The following is a 16,849-nucleotide window of genomic DNA, read 5'->3' as shown; positions in this document are numbered from 1 at the left end:
CAAGGCACCCCAGCCTCCGGAGTTACAATGTGCAGTGGCACAGTGCGAGGAAATGCAACGTCTGGCCCAGGAGGCGCGCGGATGAGCGGATATCCTTCACTGCAAAAGTGCAGGGTTTGCTGCGGCGTGGACGGGCTCCCTTAGGCTACGCGGCCCGCCCTGCCTCTTGCGGTGTCAGCGATTGGACACGCATCCTGTTGACAAACGCACATCAACACGCGGCGGCAACGAGGCTTTGATGACAATGCATGGAAGATGTGCAGATGCATGTTGCACGAGATGTGACAAGTGCACTGCACAGGCGGCGCACGAGGATCGGAGAACACAGGATCCCGCAAGGTTTGCAATAGGGTATGTATCTGGCAGGCGTTGCGGCAGCCGCTGGCTGGCACGAGCTGAATGGCAGCACCGGCCCAGCAGGCTCAACGGCGGCGCCCTCAGACCAGTCCGATGGGAAGCGCAGGCGCTGAACGCACAGACACAAACAGGTGCAGAAAACCAAGCCACAGCGCCAAACGTTGGGTGCAGTTCATGGGCGTTGGTTCTGACAGTGCCTTTAAGAACGGCCACGCAGATGCCCACTGCTTGTGCGGGAATGAGGGCGTGCGGAGCGGAGCAGTGTGCAGCGCTCTCTCTCGAGCCACAAGGCATCCCCAAGGCCCTGGCACCAAGGCAAATGCTCCGGAAGCAGATTATTCAGCCACACCGAGCCCAGCTTTGGTGCTGGGCGTGCGACAGCAATCGACGCCACAGCGGCAAGTGCACAGGCATTGCCGCGTCACGGATAAAAGCGACAGGCGTGCGTGGAGCGCTGCAGCAGGCCGCTCGAGCAAGTCAGCACGTCGCAAGCTGCACTGCGAATTGCACGCGGACAATTTCAAGGCGGTATTTGCAGAGACGAGACCGCAGCGAATTGTGCACACGGGTGCCTTGGGATGTGCTGCTGCGGGCACCATTATTGCGGCAACGACCTGGGCCTGGTGATGTGACCAACAAGTACCCACCAAGAACTCCTGCGAGAAGATCCAACGACGCAACGATTGCGGCCCATCACCGCGCAGTGTGCTCCCTTGCACGACGCCGCTGTGGGCGCACGCAAGGACGAGCAGGCAACGGTTTGCCGGGACCCGGCGTGTCGGCGGCGCCTGGCGGGTGTCGCCGTCTTTGCAGCAAGGCAAGGGATCCCTGCCAAACGCGGCGCCGCTCTGTGCGATGCTGAAACATGCACCTTGCCTAATTGGTGGCGTCCAGAAAGTAGCGGTCCATGGGGCTGTCATCAACCTCCATCATGAGATCAGATGCCACCTGATCTGGGCACAGCATGTCGCCCCTGAATCTGTGATCTGTCAGCATCTGACCGCTGTGGTGGCTGGGGAGCGGTGGCGGCGGCGGCGAGGCGGCTCGCGGCGCATGGCGGCCCGGCAGGTGAGCCGCAGGGGCAGCAGGCGGCGCCGGCGTGCCGGTGCTGGGCGCGGACGACGCGGAGGGCGCCCGCGCGAGAACCGGGAGCGAGTGCACGCGAGAAACCGGGCCGCCCATGCAGCCTGCCGCAGAGCGAGCGAGCGAGGACGGCGCGGCAGCAGCAACGGCCGCGTTTGCGACGGCCAAACATGGCCAGTCCTGCAACATCAGTGGCAGCTGGTCGCCGTGCGGCCATGAGGTCATGCCAGGTGTCCATGCGGTGGGCACGGCGGGCATAGAGGGGCTACGGCCCAGAGGCTGGTGGTGGTGTTGGTGCAGGGAGTAATGCAGCCCCAGCCCCAGATCTCGGTACGGCTCGAGCTGCTGCTGTTGGTCCTGCAGCTGCAGCTGCTGGTGCTGATGCCGCTGCTGCTGTTGCTGCTGCTCCTGGTGGTGGTACTGCCACGGGCTGCCACGTTGCTCATACAGCAGGGGATTGGCCGCCGACAGCTGCAGGTTGGGCGGCTTTGAGGCAGCCCCTCCAGCTGACATACCCAGCCCTGGGCCCTGCGGGCCGCCTCTGTCGAGCACGGACTGCGCGGCAAGCACTGAGGCGGCCGCGGCGGCCCCGACGGGCTCGTCGCCCGTGCCGCACGCCGGCGTCGAGGGAAAAGCGGCGTAAGAAGGCCGCGGGCGCGCCAACGGCGGCAGCGCGGCGGAAGCAGGCCGTGCTGGCAGGCGTGCGTCCGAGGATGGCGAGATCCAGGAGGGCGGCAGGCCAGCAGGCAGCTGGGAACCCAGAGCGTCGCCAGTCACTGGCAGGATGGGCACAGAGACGCAGCGCCCCATGCCCGCTCCCGTGCAGTCCGCGCTGCCAAAACCGCCGAAGGCTGCGTCGATGAACCTTGTATGCGCGTCCGAGCCGCCGCCGCCTCCGCTCCCGCCGCTCTCGCCACGCGAGTGCCAGCCGCTGCTGCTCTGCAGACCCAGGCTGCCGCTCCACGTGCGCTGCGCAGCCAGCGCTGCCACGGCCGGGGTCGCGGCTGCGCCTTCCCCGCGGCACTGAAGAGCGGTTGCTGAGAAGCTGCAGCCCGATCCTGTAGTCACGGTACGCGCCACCCTGGATGCTGGCGCGAGCTCAACCCCCATTACGAGCCGGCAGCTCCCGCACGGCGCGTCACCAGTGGCCCCTTGCTCTGCCGTTGCCAGGGCTGTAGCAGCCGAGGCCGTCTGCGGAAACAGGCCATGCTGATGTGAGTGCGACCGAAGCAATTGGAGCAGCAGCTGCTGCTGCTGCTGCTGCTGCTGCTGCTGTTGCTGCTGCTGTTGCTGTGCCTGTGCGAAGGCTGACGCCCCCGGCGTCATGGGCGGACGCGGCGACAGCAAGGCTGGAGGAGGGGGCCCCGCAAAACCACCAGCGCCCATGCCGCTTGAGCATGCGGCCCAACCTGAGGCTTGTGCCCAGGGCGCAGCAGCGGCCAGCGCGGTGCCTGGAAGGCTGCAGGCCTCGGCTGTGGAAAGTGATGCCGGGGAGTGGCTGTCCGCTATGGGAACCCCGAGCAGCAGCGGCGGGGAGTTCGCGCCCTCGCGCACGGCCAGCTGCGTAATATGGGTGGCCGGCGACAAGCTGCTGAGGTGGCCACTACCGCCGCCTTCGCCGCCGCCGTCGCCGCCGCCGCCGCTCGGTGCAGGCTGCGGCGCCCCCGCCGCTGCCCCGCCTGCCCGCTCGGGGTCTGCGGGCTGTGCTACCACCGGCAAGGGCGGGCGCAGCCGAGATTCCCGGCATCCGCTCCCTGCCAAATGCTCGTGCTCCTCCAAGCCAAAGCTGCTGCCGCCGCAGCTGCTTCCGCCAGATGCTGCGGCCTCGCCCTGCTGATCCTCCTCCCCCTCCTCCTCCTCCCCCTCCTGTCGTTCCAATTGCGCTCCCTCAACGCCTGCTTGGAGATGCCGGCGCCTGGTGCGCCGCGGCGGCGAATCCTCGCTGCGCGCTGCGCGTGTGCCGCCAGAGTCCAGTTCACTGCTGTCGTCGCCGCGCGGCCGCCGAGGGGCCGTCACCGGCGCCCCCTCCTCGGCCGCGGCGCCGGCTGGGGCGGGTGGGGGCGCCCCAGTAGAGGCGTCCTCAGGGGCGGAGCGCCGCAGCCCTGGCCGCTTGGACACGCGGCCTCCGGCGACACCGGGAGTGTAGGCGCTGTCGTTTGCCTGCGTTAAGTGGGCGTCAAAGGGCAGACACCCCTGAGCCATGTGTTTGTTTGCACTCGTTCAAGCCCGACGCATATGGAAAACGAGCACTGGTGCTTGCGGCACGCTGCAAGCAGCCTGCCTGCAAAGCCCGTTCAGAGCAGCGCCTGGGCGCACAGCCTCCTCCAAACGCGCACCTTGTGGCTGCGGCGGACGGCGGCGGCTGCGGTGTCTCGTACGCCCTCAGGCTCCCTGTTGGCCAGCAGCCACTCCAGGGTCGCGCCTTGCTCGATAAACCTTGGGGGTTGAGGGCGTGGGGTGTCGCGGAGGAGTGCCGGAATGTCATCAAGGCAGGTTGCAAAGCCTAAAGCCCCTGCATCAACCACAGGGCAGGCAGGCTGGGTAGCTGGGCGGCGATGCAGGCTCCAGCTGCTGTGCTTCGCCTGGTCGACTCGTTGGATCATGGGTGTCCTGCTGTGCATTGACATAACCCCTGTGCAGCACCAGTAGGCAGCACGCGCAAAACACAGACGCACAAGCACATGCACACACACACACACAGACGCACGCGCGCACACACATGCACACGCACATGCACACGCACGCATGCACACGCACATACGCGCACACACATCGACGCACGCACGCAAGCATGCACACGTGCATTCGCCCCCACTCTCATTCCCCTCTGACCACAACCACCAACTGCTCACCTGTTCTGCAGCGTCCCCGCGAGCGCCTTGCGCTTGAGTGTGGCGTGCCAGTGGTTCTTGACCGCGTTGTCGGTGCGGCGCTCCAGCAGCCGCGCGATGGCGGCCCACCTGTTGGTGTAGCACTCCTGGGCTTGGGCCTGGGGGTGGGTTGGGCCGGAAGAAAAGCATTCTTAAATGGGGGAGGCGGCTCGCAATTGACAAGGTAATTTTTTGGGGACAGGTAGAGGGCTGGAAAGAGATTTTTTGTGGGTCAGTGATGTCGCCCAGGAGCACCGCAACAAGCGTCATCTGAGGCGGGCCCAAGGGCAGTGAGCAGGCCGTGCTCTGCAGCCGCTACGGGGGAGCGAAAAGACGACACAAGTATTCAGGCTCATGAAGCGCCACGCTGTGTCCCGAAACGGCTGTGTCTAAGGTGGCCCAGGCGGCTTGTAGGTCGACGGCGCTCATAAGGCTACGATCTCCCGCCACTTGCTTGCCCCCTTCTCTTCACGAGCGTTTGGCGGCCCGCCGAGCACGCACCGCCACGATCACAGCCTGTTCCCATTCGCTGAAGCACCCCTTGTTGAGCTTGGGGTCAAGCTGGTTGGTCCACCTGAACGAACACCAGGGGGCGCAGCGCAATGGGGGGGGATCATCGGCAGCGAGCGCTCGAGCACGTGCCAGCTGGATCACGGCCGGAAATGTGTGACCTTCAAAGTGTCCCTGAGCTCAGCGTCTGCCTCAGCCGGCGGCGTCGCGCCCGTCCGGCCTCGGAGGGCGCCATACAGAGCTGAGAAACGTGACAATACTGGGACGGGTTGTGTGAACTGGGTTTGAGAATGGGGGCCATGCAATTGGCTGCTTGACAAAAAGCTGTCGCGCCGCGTGCCGCAAGAGCATGATCGCGCGCGCGCGCACCGCAAGCGGCAGCTTTTGCCGGATCTCGATCCACCAAAACGCTTCTCGACCGCCGTCCATGACCTGGTGCCCAGCTCCCTCACTAGCTGGCATAGCAGGGTGTCTTCCTGGGGGAGGTGACGCGCCGCACTGCAATAATGTGGCGCTGGGCCGCGCGTCGCAGCCGCGTCTGGCGGCAGCAGCTGGGCCCCACTGCCATCCCCATTTCTGTGAAATTTTACTACGAGCCCTGTTACTTGCCTTCGACGTCCAGGCCCCCTGTCGCCGGTCCTTCTCCGCCATCGGTAGCCGGAAGCCCGGCACTTGGTCATGTGCTTATGTAATGGATCACAACTATGAGAATGACATCCACGCCCTGGAGCGTAACACTTTGGATGGCGGAGTGACACGGCTTGAGTCAATGGTAACCCTCGATGTGCGCCTTGGACATCAGCGCCGCTGCAGACGGGAATGCAGGGTACTGGTTCCTGAGGCCTGCAATTGCGTTAGGAATTTACGCAAGAGTATCGCGCCACAACATTTTGTTTGGGTCGCAGACGCTCAGCCAAACAGCAAACGCTACGTGAGGCCCGCAATTAGTAGGATTGAACCAGCATGAAGTATGCAAGCCTGCCTACAGAGATTAAGGGGCAGCAGTGCGCGCCTTTGGGCGTTGGATGCTGTGTTGAACAGGAGAGTTTCATCCATGGCGAATAAGAAATCCAAACAGCTGCAGGCTACTGTATGACGTTGGACGACACCAGTGCTGACACACATGACAGCTGCTCAGGTGATTCGAGCAGGTGCTTGCCAAGGTGCCCCTACATATACGCCAGCTGCGCCTGTGTGTTGATGCGTCGTCCTGCATTTTAGCATAAACAAGGGGTTACTCGCGGACACGCCGGCGCCCTGGGGATTGGCTGTCTGCATCCCCGTCAATGTGGATGCCGAAGTGCTTGGATGCACAAAGTTGGTGGTGCATTCGCTCAAGGCGGCATGATGAATGTGTCACAAAGGGCGCGGGAGAGGGTTTCCACAGCATGCTGTGCGAGCACTGGACACATGACGCACTGGTTGCTGCGGAAGTGCGAAACGGCTGTGGCGCCAAGAGACCAGACAGCAGAGGCGCATGGATGGCGCATTCAACTCTTGAATCTTACGTGATACTGTACCTATTTCACAGCGACGCTCCGCGCTTCACAAGTTTCGCAAGCTTTCAAGATCGAAATCGCGTCTCAACACTACTTCCACGACAATTGGAAAGCAAGGCTGATGCACAGCCGTCTGGCATCGCAAACTTTTGGGACCCAGCTGCCAGCTGCTCCGCGTCGCGCTGCCGCAGCTACGCGCGCTCTTCAGACCGCAAAGCCACCCTTCCGAGGGCAGCGGCCGCGTCGGCGCCGAGCAATGCACGCGGTTGCTGACTTGCGAGCCACTCTGGACACGCTCGTCACGACGGGAGCCGTAGCGGTCGGGGTGGGAGTCACTCTCCTGGCAATCTTTGCCGACCCGCGGCCCAAGGCCAAGGTGAAGGAGGAGCAGGACAACAGTTTCAAGTGGGGCCTTATGGGCGGCATCAGCTGCCTGCCCCTGTTCAACTGGATGGTGAGCGCACGGACGCTGCGATGGCGTTGTCACCTTCACGCTCATATTTGGGATCAAGTGCAGCGCGCGGGTTCATCCGCTTGCAAAAGGGCGGGGGAAAGGGGCGTTCCATTTTCCTGTTGGCGTGCAACCTGTGCAGCGCCACGACCTGCGGGTGGCAGGCATGCAGCGCAGGGAGCATGAGTGAAGGCGGCTGGTGGGAACATGCGACAAAGGATGAGCTCTGCCGCCTGTCTGCGCCTCTTGCCGGCACCTCACTTGGCTCGTTTTCGCCCCGCTGCCTGCGCTGCGTCGTTCACCCCCTCGCCTCCAAATCAGTCCTGGGTGCTGGCCGCACTGGAGGATGAGGAGCGGGCGCGTGTCTACTATGCGTTCGCGGCGCTCTACGCGGTGCCCCTCCTGCACAGTGGCTTTGACATCGATGGATTTTCAATCACCATGCTGGCTGTTGGCGCGGCGCACGTGCAGGTGAGCGGGGTGTGTTGGCCGCCGCTTTTTGCTGCGTTGTGGCAGAATCACAGCAAACAGCGGAGACATCTTTTACAACATTAACGTATCACATGCTGGGTATCTGCATGCATCCATGCACTCATGTATGCATTCTTATGGTGTGTGTTGACACATCCACACTAGAGTAGTTTGTGAGTGTGTGTGTGTGTGTGTGTGTGTGTGCGTCTGTGTGTGCGCGTACGTACGTGCGTGCGTGCGTGCGTGCATGCGTGCGTGCACGCGCACGCGCGCGCGCGCGTGTGTGTGTTTGCTTGGGTGTGATGAATGCCCAACATTGTATATACATGTATGCGTGTAAGTTGTGTGTTTTGTCGGTGCCGGCAAAGCACACGTGTTCGCGCGTGCTCTCACGCTTCCTTACCCCACCAGGCATCTTTTGGCTTTGAGAGTCCTTCTGCACAACTGCCCGACGCCCCGCATCCTGACCACCCTCCCTTTTTCTCGCGATCCAACAACATGCGTGTTGTCATCATTCCACAACAGGCCGAGCGCATTGCGGCCACGGAGCCTGAGACCCAGTCCACTGTCGCGCGCGCCCTCGCGCCCTTCAGCATCCTCAAGACCATCGCCACTGCCTCACGCGCCGCCGCCGCCGCGCTGGTCGGCCCCGGGGCGGCGCGTCGTGGGGAGCTGCCGCCTGGCGGCGGGCGCGGCTGGGACGAGCTGGTGGAGAAGGGCCGGGACAGAGAGCCAGAGGCGCTGCAGAAGACGCGCAGCGACGAGATTGTGGAGGAGATCCAGGCGCGGGAGCTGGCGGAGTTTGACCAGCGGCTGCGGGAGCGTGATGCGCGGCGGCAGCGCGGGGGCGGCTGACGAGAGAGCGGCTTGTTTGCAAACGTGATGGACGGCCCCATGGTCTGGGACAGAGAGACCAACCTCTCGGCCCTCGCAGTGGGCCCGACTGGTTTGTCTCTCTGCCACAAATTGTTGACCTGAACTCAGCACGCATTGAAGATGTACAGACAATTTCGCAGTCCTGCCACTCGCTGGGTGTGTGGCACATGCATTTCAATCAGTTTTCGAGTGTTCATGCGAATCATCTATGAGCTTGACATATCTGAGTTTGCAAACAGAAGTTTGACTGGTCAACAACAAAGGGACCTTGCGTCGCCTCGTCCCGCCGTGCTCACTGCGGCTGTCGTGATATCGACCCTGAGGCTTCCTTATCAGCGGCTGCTTTACCGCGCCTGCCTGAGCTCTGCTGCACCCAGTGCCACTGTCTCGTGTGGCTGCTGCGCTCGAAAGGTCACCATTAGCACTGAACGGAGTAAAACACCTCTGCTATTGCAAAGCATGTTGTTGCAAAGCGTGTTGTCGTGTCAACTGTCAGCGCATTGCTCATCAATCATGACATCAGCCGCCCTCCTGCACTTGCATGCCCAGTGCAGCCACAATCTTGGCCTGTGCAGGACGCACACACAAAACACCCTTGGTCGCATCATCTGGGTCTGTCCATGTGCGGCCTGCATCGTGGCGCCGTGGTGGGTCCCACCATCGCTGCGGGCACCTGAGGCAGCGCGCCCAGCACACGCACACGCACGCACAACACGCGCATGAACAGCACAGATAGCAGCATGGAACTGGAGAACGGCAACCACCAATAAATTGTGTGTGGTGCGAGGGTGGGTGCATGAAGAGACCAGAGAGCAGTCGTGCCTTCCAGAACTCGACTGCCCGGCTCTTTTTACCCGCTCTTCTTTGTTGCTCGCTCACGTAATTTGTTTACCTTTCAGCTGTGTTCAAAAATCTCACGTCTTATCAGCGAACAGCTCTCTACCAGCGGCGTAGCTTTGGCCAGCAGCAGCAATGCAGCACACCTCGATGCGTTCGCAGCTCGGCAGCCGGGCCCCGGGGGCTCGTATGGCTGCGAAGGTGGCACCCAAGGCTTCGCGCCGCACCCGCGTCACTGTCCGCGCCGAGAAGGTGTGTGTGCCGGCGTGCTCCCTCCTCCGCGACGCTGGCGTCATTGGGCCCTTTCGCGCGGGCTGAGGCCTCCGATTATGTCGCGTGCATTTGTTAATGATCCATGGAACCGCTGGCTGGCCCATCCCTTTCATCCGCCACAGGTTGTGGGCATTGATCTGGGCACCACAAACTCGGCCGTCGCGGCGATGGAGGGTGGCAAGCCCACCATCATCACCAATGCTGAGGGTGGCCGCACCACTCCGTCGGTGGTCGCTTTCACCAAGAACGGTGATCGGCTTGTTGGCCAGGTGTGCACACTTCATCTGACCGGCGGGCTGGGCCTGGGCGCGAACGCAGGCACAGCAGCACAGCTTGCAGCCACACCGCATCCATGCACAGCCCACCTCCTGCTGTTGTTAAGGGCTGCTTGCATGTCACTGTCACAGATGTACTTGGTAATTCTTATGGCTGCTCGAAGGTGCAGGGTGCCCACCCCTCAAGACTGGTTTCACCCACCCCTTGCTCCTGCCTTGAACCTCCAGCCCAACTCCCAGGCGCCACCCGCCCGCCTAGAATCACCTTGCTCACTCCCTGCGTCCGCACGCCCTCTCCAGATCGCCAAGCGCCAGGGCGTGGTGAACCCCGAGAACACCTTCTTCAGCGTCAAGCGCTTCATCGGCCGCAAGATGAACGAGGTGACCGACGAGTGCAAGCAGGTGCCCTACCAGGTCCTGGAGGACTCCAGCGGCAACGTGAAGATCAAGTCCTCCAACGCCGGCAAGGACTTTGCGCCCGAGGAGATCAGCGCGCAGGTGGGCGGCGCGGTTACTGGTGATCCTGGCTGGGTTGCGCGACGGCCACCACGGAGGCGCTATCACGCAACCAGGGAGGTGCTGTTGAGGCTGCTGCGGTGTGGTGCTGAGGTGTGGGCGGTGGTGAGAACAGCTTCGGGAGTAGCTGAACCTCAGCAGAAACAAAAAGCCGGGTGAAGAAAAGCATTGCTGGTGCATTCTCCCACGCTCACAGCCTTGCCACCCCTGCCGCTGCGTCGCTCCAGGTGCTGCGCAAGCTGAGCGGCGACGCGGCCAAGTTCCTGTCTGACTCTGTGGACAAGGCCGTGATCACCGTGCCCGCCTACTTCAACGACAGCCAGCGCCAGGCCACCAAGGATGCCGGTGGGTGGCGTGAAAGAGTTGGTTTAGTAGCTGAATGTGGGATGGGTCTACAGCAAGCTGGCTGTTGGAGAGCAGGCATGTCAGGACGTACAGGGTAGATGGGAACAGTGCTGGTGGACCTTGTGTGTCAGGCTGGGTTGGTTTCCGTCTGCCAGTGCACCACAAGGTCCCTCAACGCTGCCGTGCACGGCCGGCGCACTAAGCGAACGGGCGCTCACCTTGCCGGTGACCACCTCGCGCTCGAGTCTCCCCCCTGACTCTTTCCCCCTCCCTGGGTGCCTACAGGCAAGATCGCCGGCCTGGACGTGCTGCGCATCATCAACGAGCCCACGGCCGCGTCCCTGGCCTATGGCATTGAGAAGAAGAGCAACGAGACCATCCTCGTGTTCGACCTGGGCGGTGGCACCTTTGACGTGTCCATCCTGGAGGTGGGCTCCCGCTTTGACCCTTTCCTACCAGACCGCAAACTGCTTAGTGGAAGTGGCAGGGTGCAGCGAGCCTGAGATTGTCCTGCACAATGCAGAGAATAAGGGCCCAAACTTCTTGTTCCAATTTGGACTCGCTAGTTTTGGTTCTCTCAGTTTTGGGGTGTTCTCAGCCCGCCGTGTCCCCCTCTGCCCGTTGTTCACCTTGCCGTCCACACCGCGCACCCCGCAGGTCGGCGACGGCGTGTTTGAGGTGCTCTCCACCAGCGGCGACACCCACCTGGGCGGCGACGACTTTGACAAGCGCATCGTGGACTTTTTGGCGCAGGACTTCCAGCGCAACGAGGGCATCGACCTGCGCAAGGACAGGCAGGCGCTGCAGCGCCTGACCGAGGCCGCGGAGAAGGCCAAGATTGAGCTGTCGGCCCTCAGCCAGACGAGCATCAACCTGCCCTTCATCACCGCCACGGCAGAGGGGCCCAAGCACATCGACACGCAGGTGGGTGTCTGGCGCTGGCTTGCGTGGTGGTGGGTGTCAATGCACCAGGCCACGCGGGCAGTGCGCAGAAGCTCTGGAGCGAGCATGCAGTGACAGCGGTATTATGCTGGGTACAGGCACAGTGCAACATATGTTGGTGTGGATGTTGGGCCCCGGCACCCCCCCCCCCTAACATCATGCCAACCGCCGGCCTCTGACGCGCTCCCGGCACGCGCACCCGCAGCTGACGCGCGCCAAGTTTGAGGAGATGTGCTCTGACCTGCTGGACCGCTGCAAGCGCCCTGTGGAGCAGGCCCTGCGCGACGCCAAGCTCTCCATCAGCGGTGCGCGCCGCCGCCTCTCCGCTGCACATTCAGCACCCCTTCGCCTGCTGTGCTCCCACTCGCAGCACTCACACTTCTGGGCACCGAGCAGCTCATGCTTCTCCATGTGGATCCGCCCGCGAGCCGGCCTGCCGCAGCTCTCTGCTGACTGGGACCCCCATCCCATCCCATGGGAACCCGCCCTGTTGTACTGCAGAGGTGCAGGAGGTGATCCTCGTGGGCGGCTCGACCCGCATCCCCGCGGTGCAGGACATTGTGCGCTCCATCGCCGGCAAGGACCCCAACGTGTCGGTCAACCCCGACGAGGTCGTGGCCCTGGGCGCCGCCGTGCAGGTGGGCGGGGCGCACGCTTGTTATTTGGCGGGGGCTCCTTCACGGGCATGCTGTGGGGGCGAGGGTCGGTACCTGGATTCGTTCAACATTGCAAAAGCTTGGTGCAGGCAGTCGTGCATTTCTCAAGCGGCTGGCTCGCACCCACTGACGCGCAGGCCGGTGTGCTGGCTGGCGAGGTGTCGGACATTGTGCTGCTGGACGTCACCCCCCTGTCCCTGGGCCTGGAGACGCTGGGCGGCGTGATGACCAAGCTCATCCCCCGCAACACCACCCTGCCCACCTCCAAGAGCGAGGTGCGCCGCCACCTGCAGCTTGCTCAACTTGTCGCCCAGCTGCGCACCGCCTGCCGCCTGCCGCGCTTCATTAGGTGCCGGCCGCAGCACCTTTTCGTGCTATTTTCCGGTTTTTCACCCATTTGTGTGACTCCTGCCCTCCATGCCATGGTCGCGACCCACCCAGGTGTTCTCCACTGCGGCCGACGGCCAGACCAGCGTGGAGATCAACGTGCTGCAGGGCGAGCGCGAGTTTGCGCGCGACAACAAGAGCCTGGGCACGTTCCGCCTGGACGGCATCCCGCCCGCCGCGCGCGGCATCCCGCAGGTGTGCCTCCCTTCTCGCTCGCCTCGCGCCGCTGCCAAGATTCGCTTCGCTTTGATCATGTTGGGAGGACGCTGAGGCTGTGTGCCGCGGTCTGCAAAAGGCCTGGGTGCTGCGGCAGTGCCTGGGCGTTGCCGTGGTGGGGTTGCATGATGGGCGCTCACTCCTGAAGCACACTACCAGCCGTCACTGTCGTCCTCTAAGAGCGTTTGATGACCCCGACCCTAACTCTGACCCGGACACCCCTCAACGTTCTCGCCCCCGTCCCCACCAAACCTCCCAGATCGAGGTCAAGTTTGACATCGACGCCAACGGCATCCTGTCGGTGACGGCCACCGACAAGGGCACCGGCAAGAAGCAGGACATCAAGATCACGGGCGCCTCCACCCTGGGCAAGGACGAGGTTGAGAAGATGGTGAACGAGGCCGACAGGTTTGCGGAGGAGGACAAGAAGCGGCGCGAGGCGGTGGAGGCGAAGAACAGCGCCGAGGGGCTCATCTACCAGACGGAGAAGCAGCTCAAGGAGTTTGCGGAGAAGGTGGGCCGCGCAGCGAGGGAGGGGGGCATGGAGAGAGGGTGACAGCTGGGAAAGCCGAGGTGTGTGCGTGTGTGGGATGAGACAGCGGAGCATTGAAGGATGGCAGCTTTGGCGCCACACAGGGGTATATTCGGTGCATGAGTGCGGCGCGGTGGCCCCCCAAAAATACGTGAGGTGCTATTTCTCAATGATTGCTGGCATTGCTGTCCCCATCTTCTGACACCGTCCACTCACCCATCCACCTTCTCGCCTTGAAACCTGACAGGTCCCCGCCGAGCTGAAGGCCAAGGTTGAGGAGAAGGTCAAGGCCGTGAAGGACGCTGTGGCCGAGGACAACACCGACAAGATCAAGGCCACCTCGGAGGAGCTGCAGAAGGAGGTGATGAACCTGGGCGCCGCCGTCTACAGCCAGGGCGGCCAGCAGCAGCAGGCGCCCGGCGCCGAGGCGCCCGGCGGCGGCGCGGCGCCTGGCGGCGGCTCGGCGCCCGGCGGCAGCGGCAAGGGCGACGATGGCAGCGTGATCGACGCCGAGTTCACCGACAAGTAAATGCGAACGTCCTGTGTATCCGGGGCCCCTGTGGTGCCCCCCGTGGCCCTGCCCCTGGCGCCGAATTGACTTGCGCCTGGTGGGGCGGGCCTCGCAAGTGATGCTGCTGTACGCCTGATGCGGCGTCATTTGGTCCGCATCGCGCGCCTTGCTACCTGGCTCTGCCTGTCTCAATTTTGTTCTCGAGGGCTGCTGCAATTTTTTGATGCCTGTGAGCGGAACACAAGCTGCCTTGCCAAGCCCGGCGCCCCAACAGTGGGCGTCCCCTTTCTACCAATGATATTGTCAATCTTTGGTAACAGCTCTCATATTCTTTGGGGCAATTGGGGTTAGTGTTGTACAGCTCTGCAATGGTGGCCAGACCTACAGTGTCATGTACAAGTATCTTGCCTCACCATCTCTGGCTTGCCAATGCTGGTGCGGTTTCAAACACACTCATCGCTGCCTCGGTATGCGTTCCAGCTAGAGCTCATCCTCAACCCCTGGTGGTTGGCGACTACGACCCTCAAGCCAGTGATGTATTCTTCTATACTAAATAGCTATTGGATTACGCTGACTGCCAACAGTTTGTGCACTCAGGGCATGTTGATCATCACAAAGCATCGGTGGGGAGGTTGCGCCGGAATGGCCATGACCAGGCCTGGCCATGACGGTGGATGACGCAGCCTAGTGGTGTTCCCTACGTTGTAAAATACGTGTCCTTCCTGCAACATGATCAGTCCTAGCTGTACGGCGAGGTCACCGTACTCCGCGCCAAACAAGTTTGAACGCTACTCTGCTTCACAGCTGGGCTTTCCCACTGGTTGGGTGCCATTTTGTTCAGAACTTGTGTGGTGAATGGGTCTTCTACCGTAACTATAAACAACTTTTGCCTGATCTTCCCGTGCCCCGCGGGCAAAGGTGGGTTGAAATCATCACATTGATCGTTACATTTATCGCATGATTTGGCGGCCTGGAAAAGCCTTGGTCTGCAGCTGCGCGAGAGCCACCCGCGTTCCTGCTGGCCGAAATTGCGTGCTCACATCTTCTTTGCAACAAAGGCTTTCGAAAATATTATCAGCAACCCCATGGCCGGGGTCTCGTCGGAGTGGGACTGATGAACAACACCATTTCATCGGCGTGACCGGCAATCAGGGACACGAGGCAAGTGGTTGATTCTGGCGAGGACACCAGCGGGGCCATTGCCATGGGCAGCCAAGGTGAGCCGCGGGCGCATGGGGACGGTGGGCAGGGCGGCGGCGGCGAGCACGGGTGCAATGGCCTGCGAAGCGATGCGATGCAATGCTTTGGGGTGGCGCACCAACAGCTGTTGCCTACCCCCTGCACATAGCCATGCATTTGTCAGGATTGTGCATATCCTGCAACACCTGCTCATGCTGACGTGTGCCCAGCGCACAGTCTTGCTATCACTTCGTTCAAAGTGGGCGCCCCACTGCAATGGCCCCCTCATGCCCACCTTACCCATTCGCGCAGGCGTCGCACAAGTCCCGCATGCTGCTGCTGCACTTTCTCAAGGACCTCGCGTCAGCCGCTTCAGCATCCTGGATGCCGTCGCCGCGTTTGACCAGGATGGCGGCGGCGACACTGTGACAGCCTGCAGGCAGGCGCGGGACATCGATGCGGCGGCTGCAACCGCCACACTCGGGGGTACGCCATTGCTGTTGGGGGAGCAATGTGACGGCGACGGCCTGGGGCTGAGCATTCTTGGCTCCACGGCAGTGTGCGCACCGGCAGGCGTCGTCGCAGTGCGCGCTGCGGCGCATGCTCGGGACGAGGGGACCGCCCTGGGGGCCCTCGGCGTGTTGTGCGAGGCCGCGGCAGCCGTGTCGCCGGAGCGCCATGCTCCTTCCGAGCGCGCTGCACGAGACGCGCTCGTGGCTGAGCAGGCCGGCGCCGGGGCTGGGGTGGGCGCGGGGAGGCTGCCGTCCAAGGAAGAGCACAGCGCGGAGTCGCAGCGGTCGGAGCAGACTCAGGGCCAAGCGTGCGCGACGTCGACGCCCCCACCGCCAGCATCCGCGCCTCCCAGCGACGAACAGCGGGCGGGGCCCGCCGAGCAACATGGTGGCGGGGTGAAGGGTTTGGCAGGCGGGTCCGCACAGCAGGGCCACCACAGCCAGCAGCAGCAGCAGCAGCAGCAGCAACCGCAGCAGCAACACGAGCAACATGCGCAGCAGCAGCAGCAGCAGCAGCAGCAGCAACCGCAGCAGCAACACGAGCAACATGCGCAGCAGCAGCAGCAGCAGCAGCAGCAGCAGCAGCAGCAGCAGCAGCAGCAGCAGCAGAGCGATCACCAGTTAGCGCACCATTTGCAGGCACTGTCACCCCAGCAGAAGCACCTCATCGCGCAGCAACAGCAGCTCTTCCGGCGGCGCCAAGCGCAGCACCAGCAGCAACAGCAGCAGCAACAGCAGCAGCAGCAGCAGCAGGTCAGCCACCAGCACCACCACCAAGAGCAGCAGCAGCAGCAGCAGCGCCTGAAGCAGCAGCACCTGCAAGAGCAGCTCCTCCTGCGGCAGCACCTCCAGCAGAAGCAGCAGACCCTGCTGGGCCTGCTGCAGCAGCACCTACAGCAGCAGGACCCTGACCAGCAGCAGCAGTGGCGGCAGCAGCTGCACCACGAGCAGCAGAAGCAGCAGCGGGTGTGGGAGCTGCTCCTGCAGCGGCAGGAGCAGCAGCGGGCGCACCTGCTGCAGCAACAGCAGCTGCAGGCCGCATCGCCCGCTCCCTGTGTACCCCGCTCAAGCGCAGGCATCCTCGGGCTGCTTAGCACAAGCCACAGGGCACTGGTGGACGCCCACCTGTGCGCGCGCGGCCTCGACACCGCGCCCCCTCGCAAGCAGCTGCGCTCACCGGACGCCGGCGGCCGCGGCGATGCGGCCGCGCGCGGCGAGCCGCCTGCCAAGCGGCGCGCCCGGGGCGCGGTCTCGCGTGTGCCGATCGCGGCGCTGCTGGAGGCGGCCGGCGCGGACGAGGAGTGCGGGGCGGCGGCGGACAAGCGGCTCTCAGGGGACGACGGCGCGGGGCTGACGCTCAAGGAGCAGCGGCGACGGGCGCGGCTGGAGCGGGAGCGCAGCAGGCTCGCGTACGACAACCCGGGCCGGGCCTTCCTGAACGGGGAGGCCCGCGTGCGGCGGGTCCGCGCCGAGGGGGAGGACGACGAGCCGGGCGCGCCCGGCGGCGGTGAGGCCCCCGCTGCGGCCGACGGCGGCGCCGCGCCTGGCGCG

General features: G+C 63.5%; 3 protein-coding genes across 3 annotated transcripts; 2 read left to right on the top strand and 1 right to left on the bottom strand.

The window, feature by feature from the left end:
- Positions 1 to 3,734: 3,734 nt before the first annotated feature.
- MNEG_4057 (hypothetical protein) lies at positions 3,735 to 5,282 on the bottom strand (the record flags this gene model as incomplete). The annotated part of the gene is made up of 3 exons (XM_014047468.1): positions 3,735 to 3,876; positions 4,293 to 4,429; positions 5,190 to 5,282. The coding sequence occupies 3 exons, from the start codon at positions 5,280 to 5,282 to the stop codon at positions 3,735 to 3,737; spliced, it is 372 nt and encodes a 123-aa protein (XP_013902922.1).
- A 2,457-nt stretch (positions 5,283 to 7,739) lies between these two features.
- MNEG_4056 (hypothetical protein) lies at positions 7,740 to 8,096 on the top strand (the record flags this gene model as incomplete). The annotated part of the gene is made up of 1 exon (XM_014047467.1): positions 7,740 to 8,096. One exon carries the CDS (start codon positions 7,740 to 7,742, stop codon positions 8,094 to 8,096), a length of 357 nt encoding a protein of 118 aa, XP_013902921.1.
- A 993-nt stretch (positions 8,097 to 9,089) lies between these two features.
- Positions 9,090 to 13,625, top strand: MNEG_4055 (Stromal heat shock-related protein, chloroplastic Flags: Precursor; the record flags this gene model as incomplete). Its single annotated transcript, XM_014047466.1, has 12 exons — positions 9,090 to 9,206; positions 9,350 to 9,496; positions 9,803 to 10,000; positions 10,246 to 10,363; positions 10,649 to 10,791; positions 11,021 to 11,287; positions 11,511 to 11,610; positions 11,807 to 11,943; positions 12,099 to 12,236; positions 12,403 to 12,543; positions 12,824 to 13,078; positions 13,344 to 13,625. 12 exons carry the CDS (start codon positions 9,090 to 9,092, stop codon positions 13,623 to 13,625), a joined length of 2,043 nt encoding a protein of 680 aa, XP_013902920.1.
- Positions 13,626 to 16,849: the final 3,224 nt, after the last annotated feature.

The sequence above is a fragment of the Monoraphidium neglectum genome (assembly GCF_000611645.1).
Source record: "Monoraphidium neglectum strain SAG 48.87 unplaced genomic scaffold scaffold00543, whole genome shotgun sequence".
Lineage (NCBI taxonomy): Eukaryota > Viridiplantae > Chlorophyta > Chlorophyceae > Sphaeropleales > Selenastraceae > Monoraphidium > Monoraphidium neglectum.
This window is presented reverse-complemented; position numbering and strand designations above follow the sequence as displayed.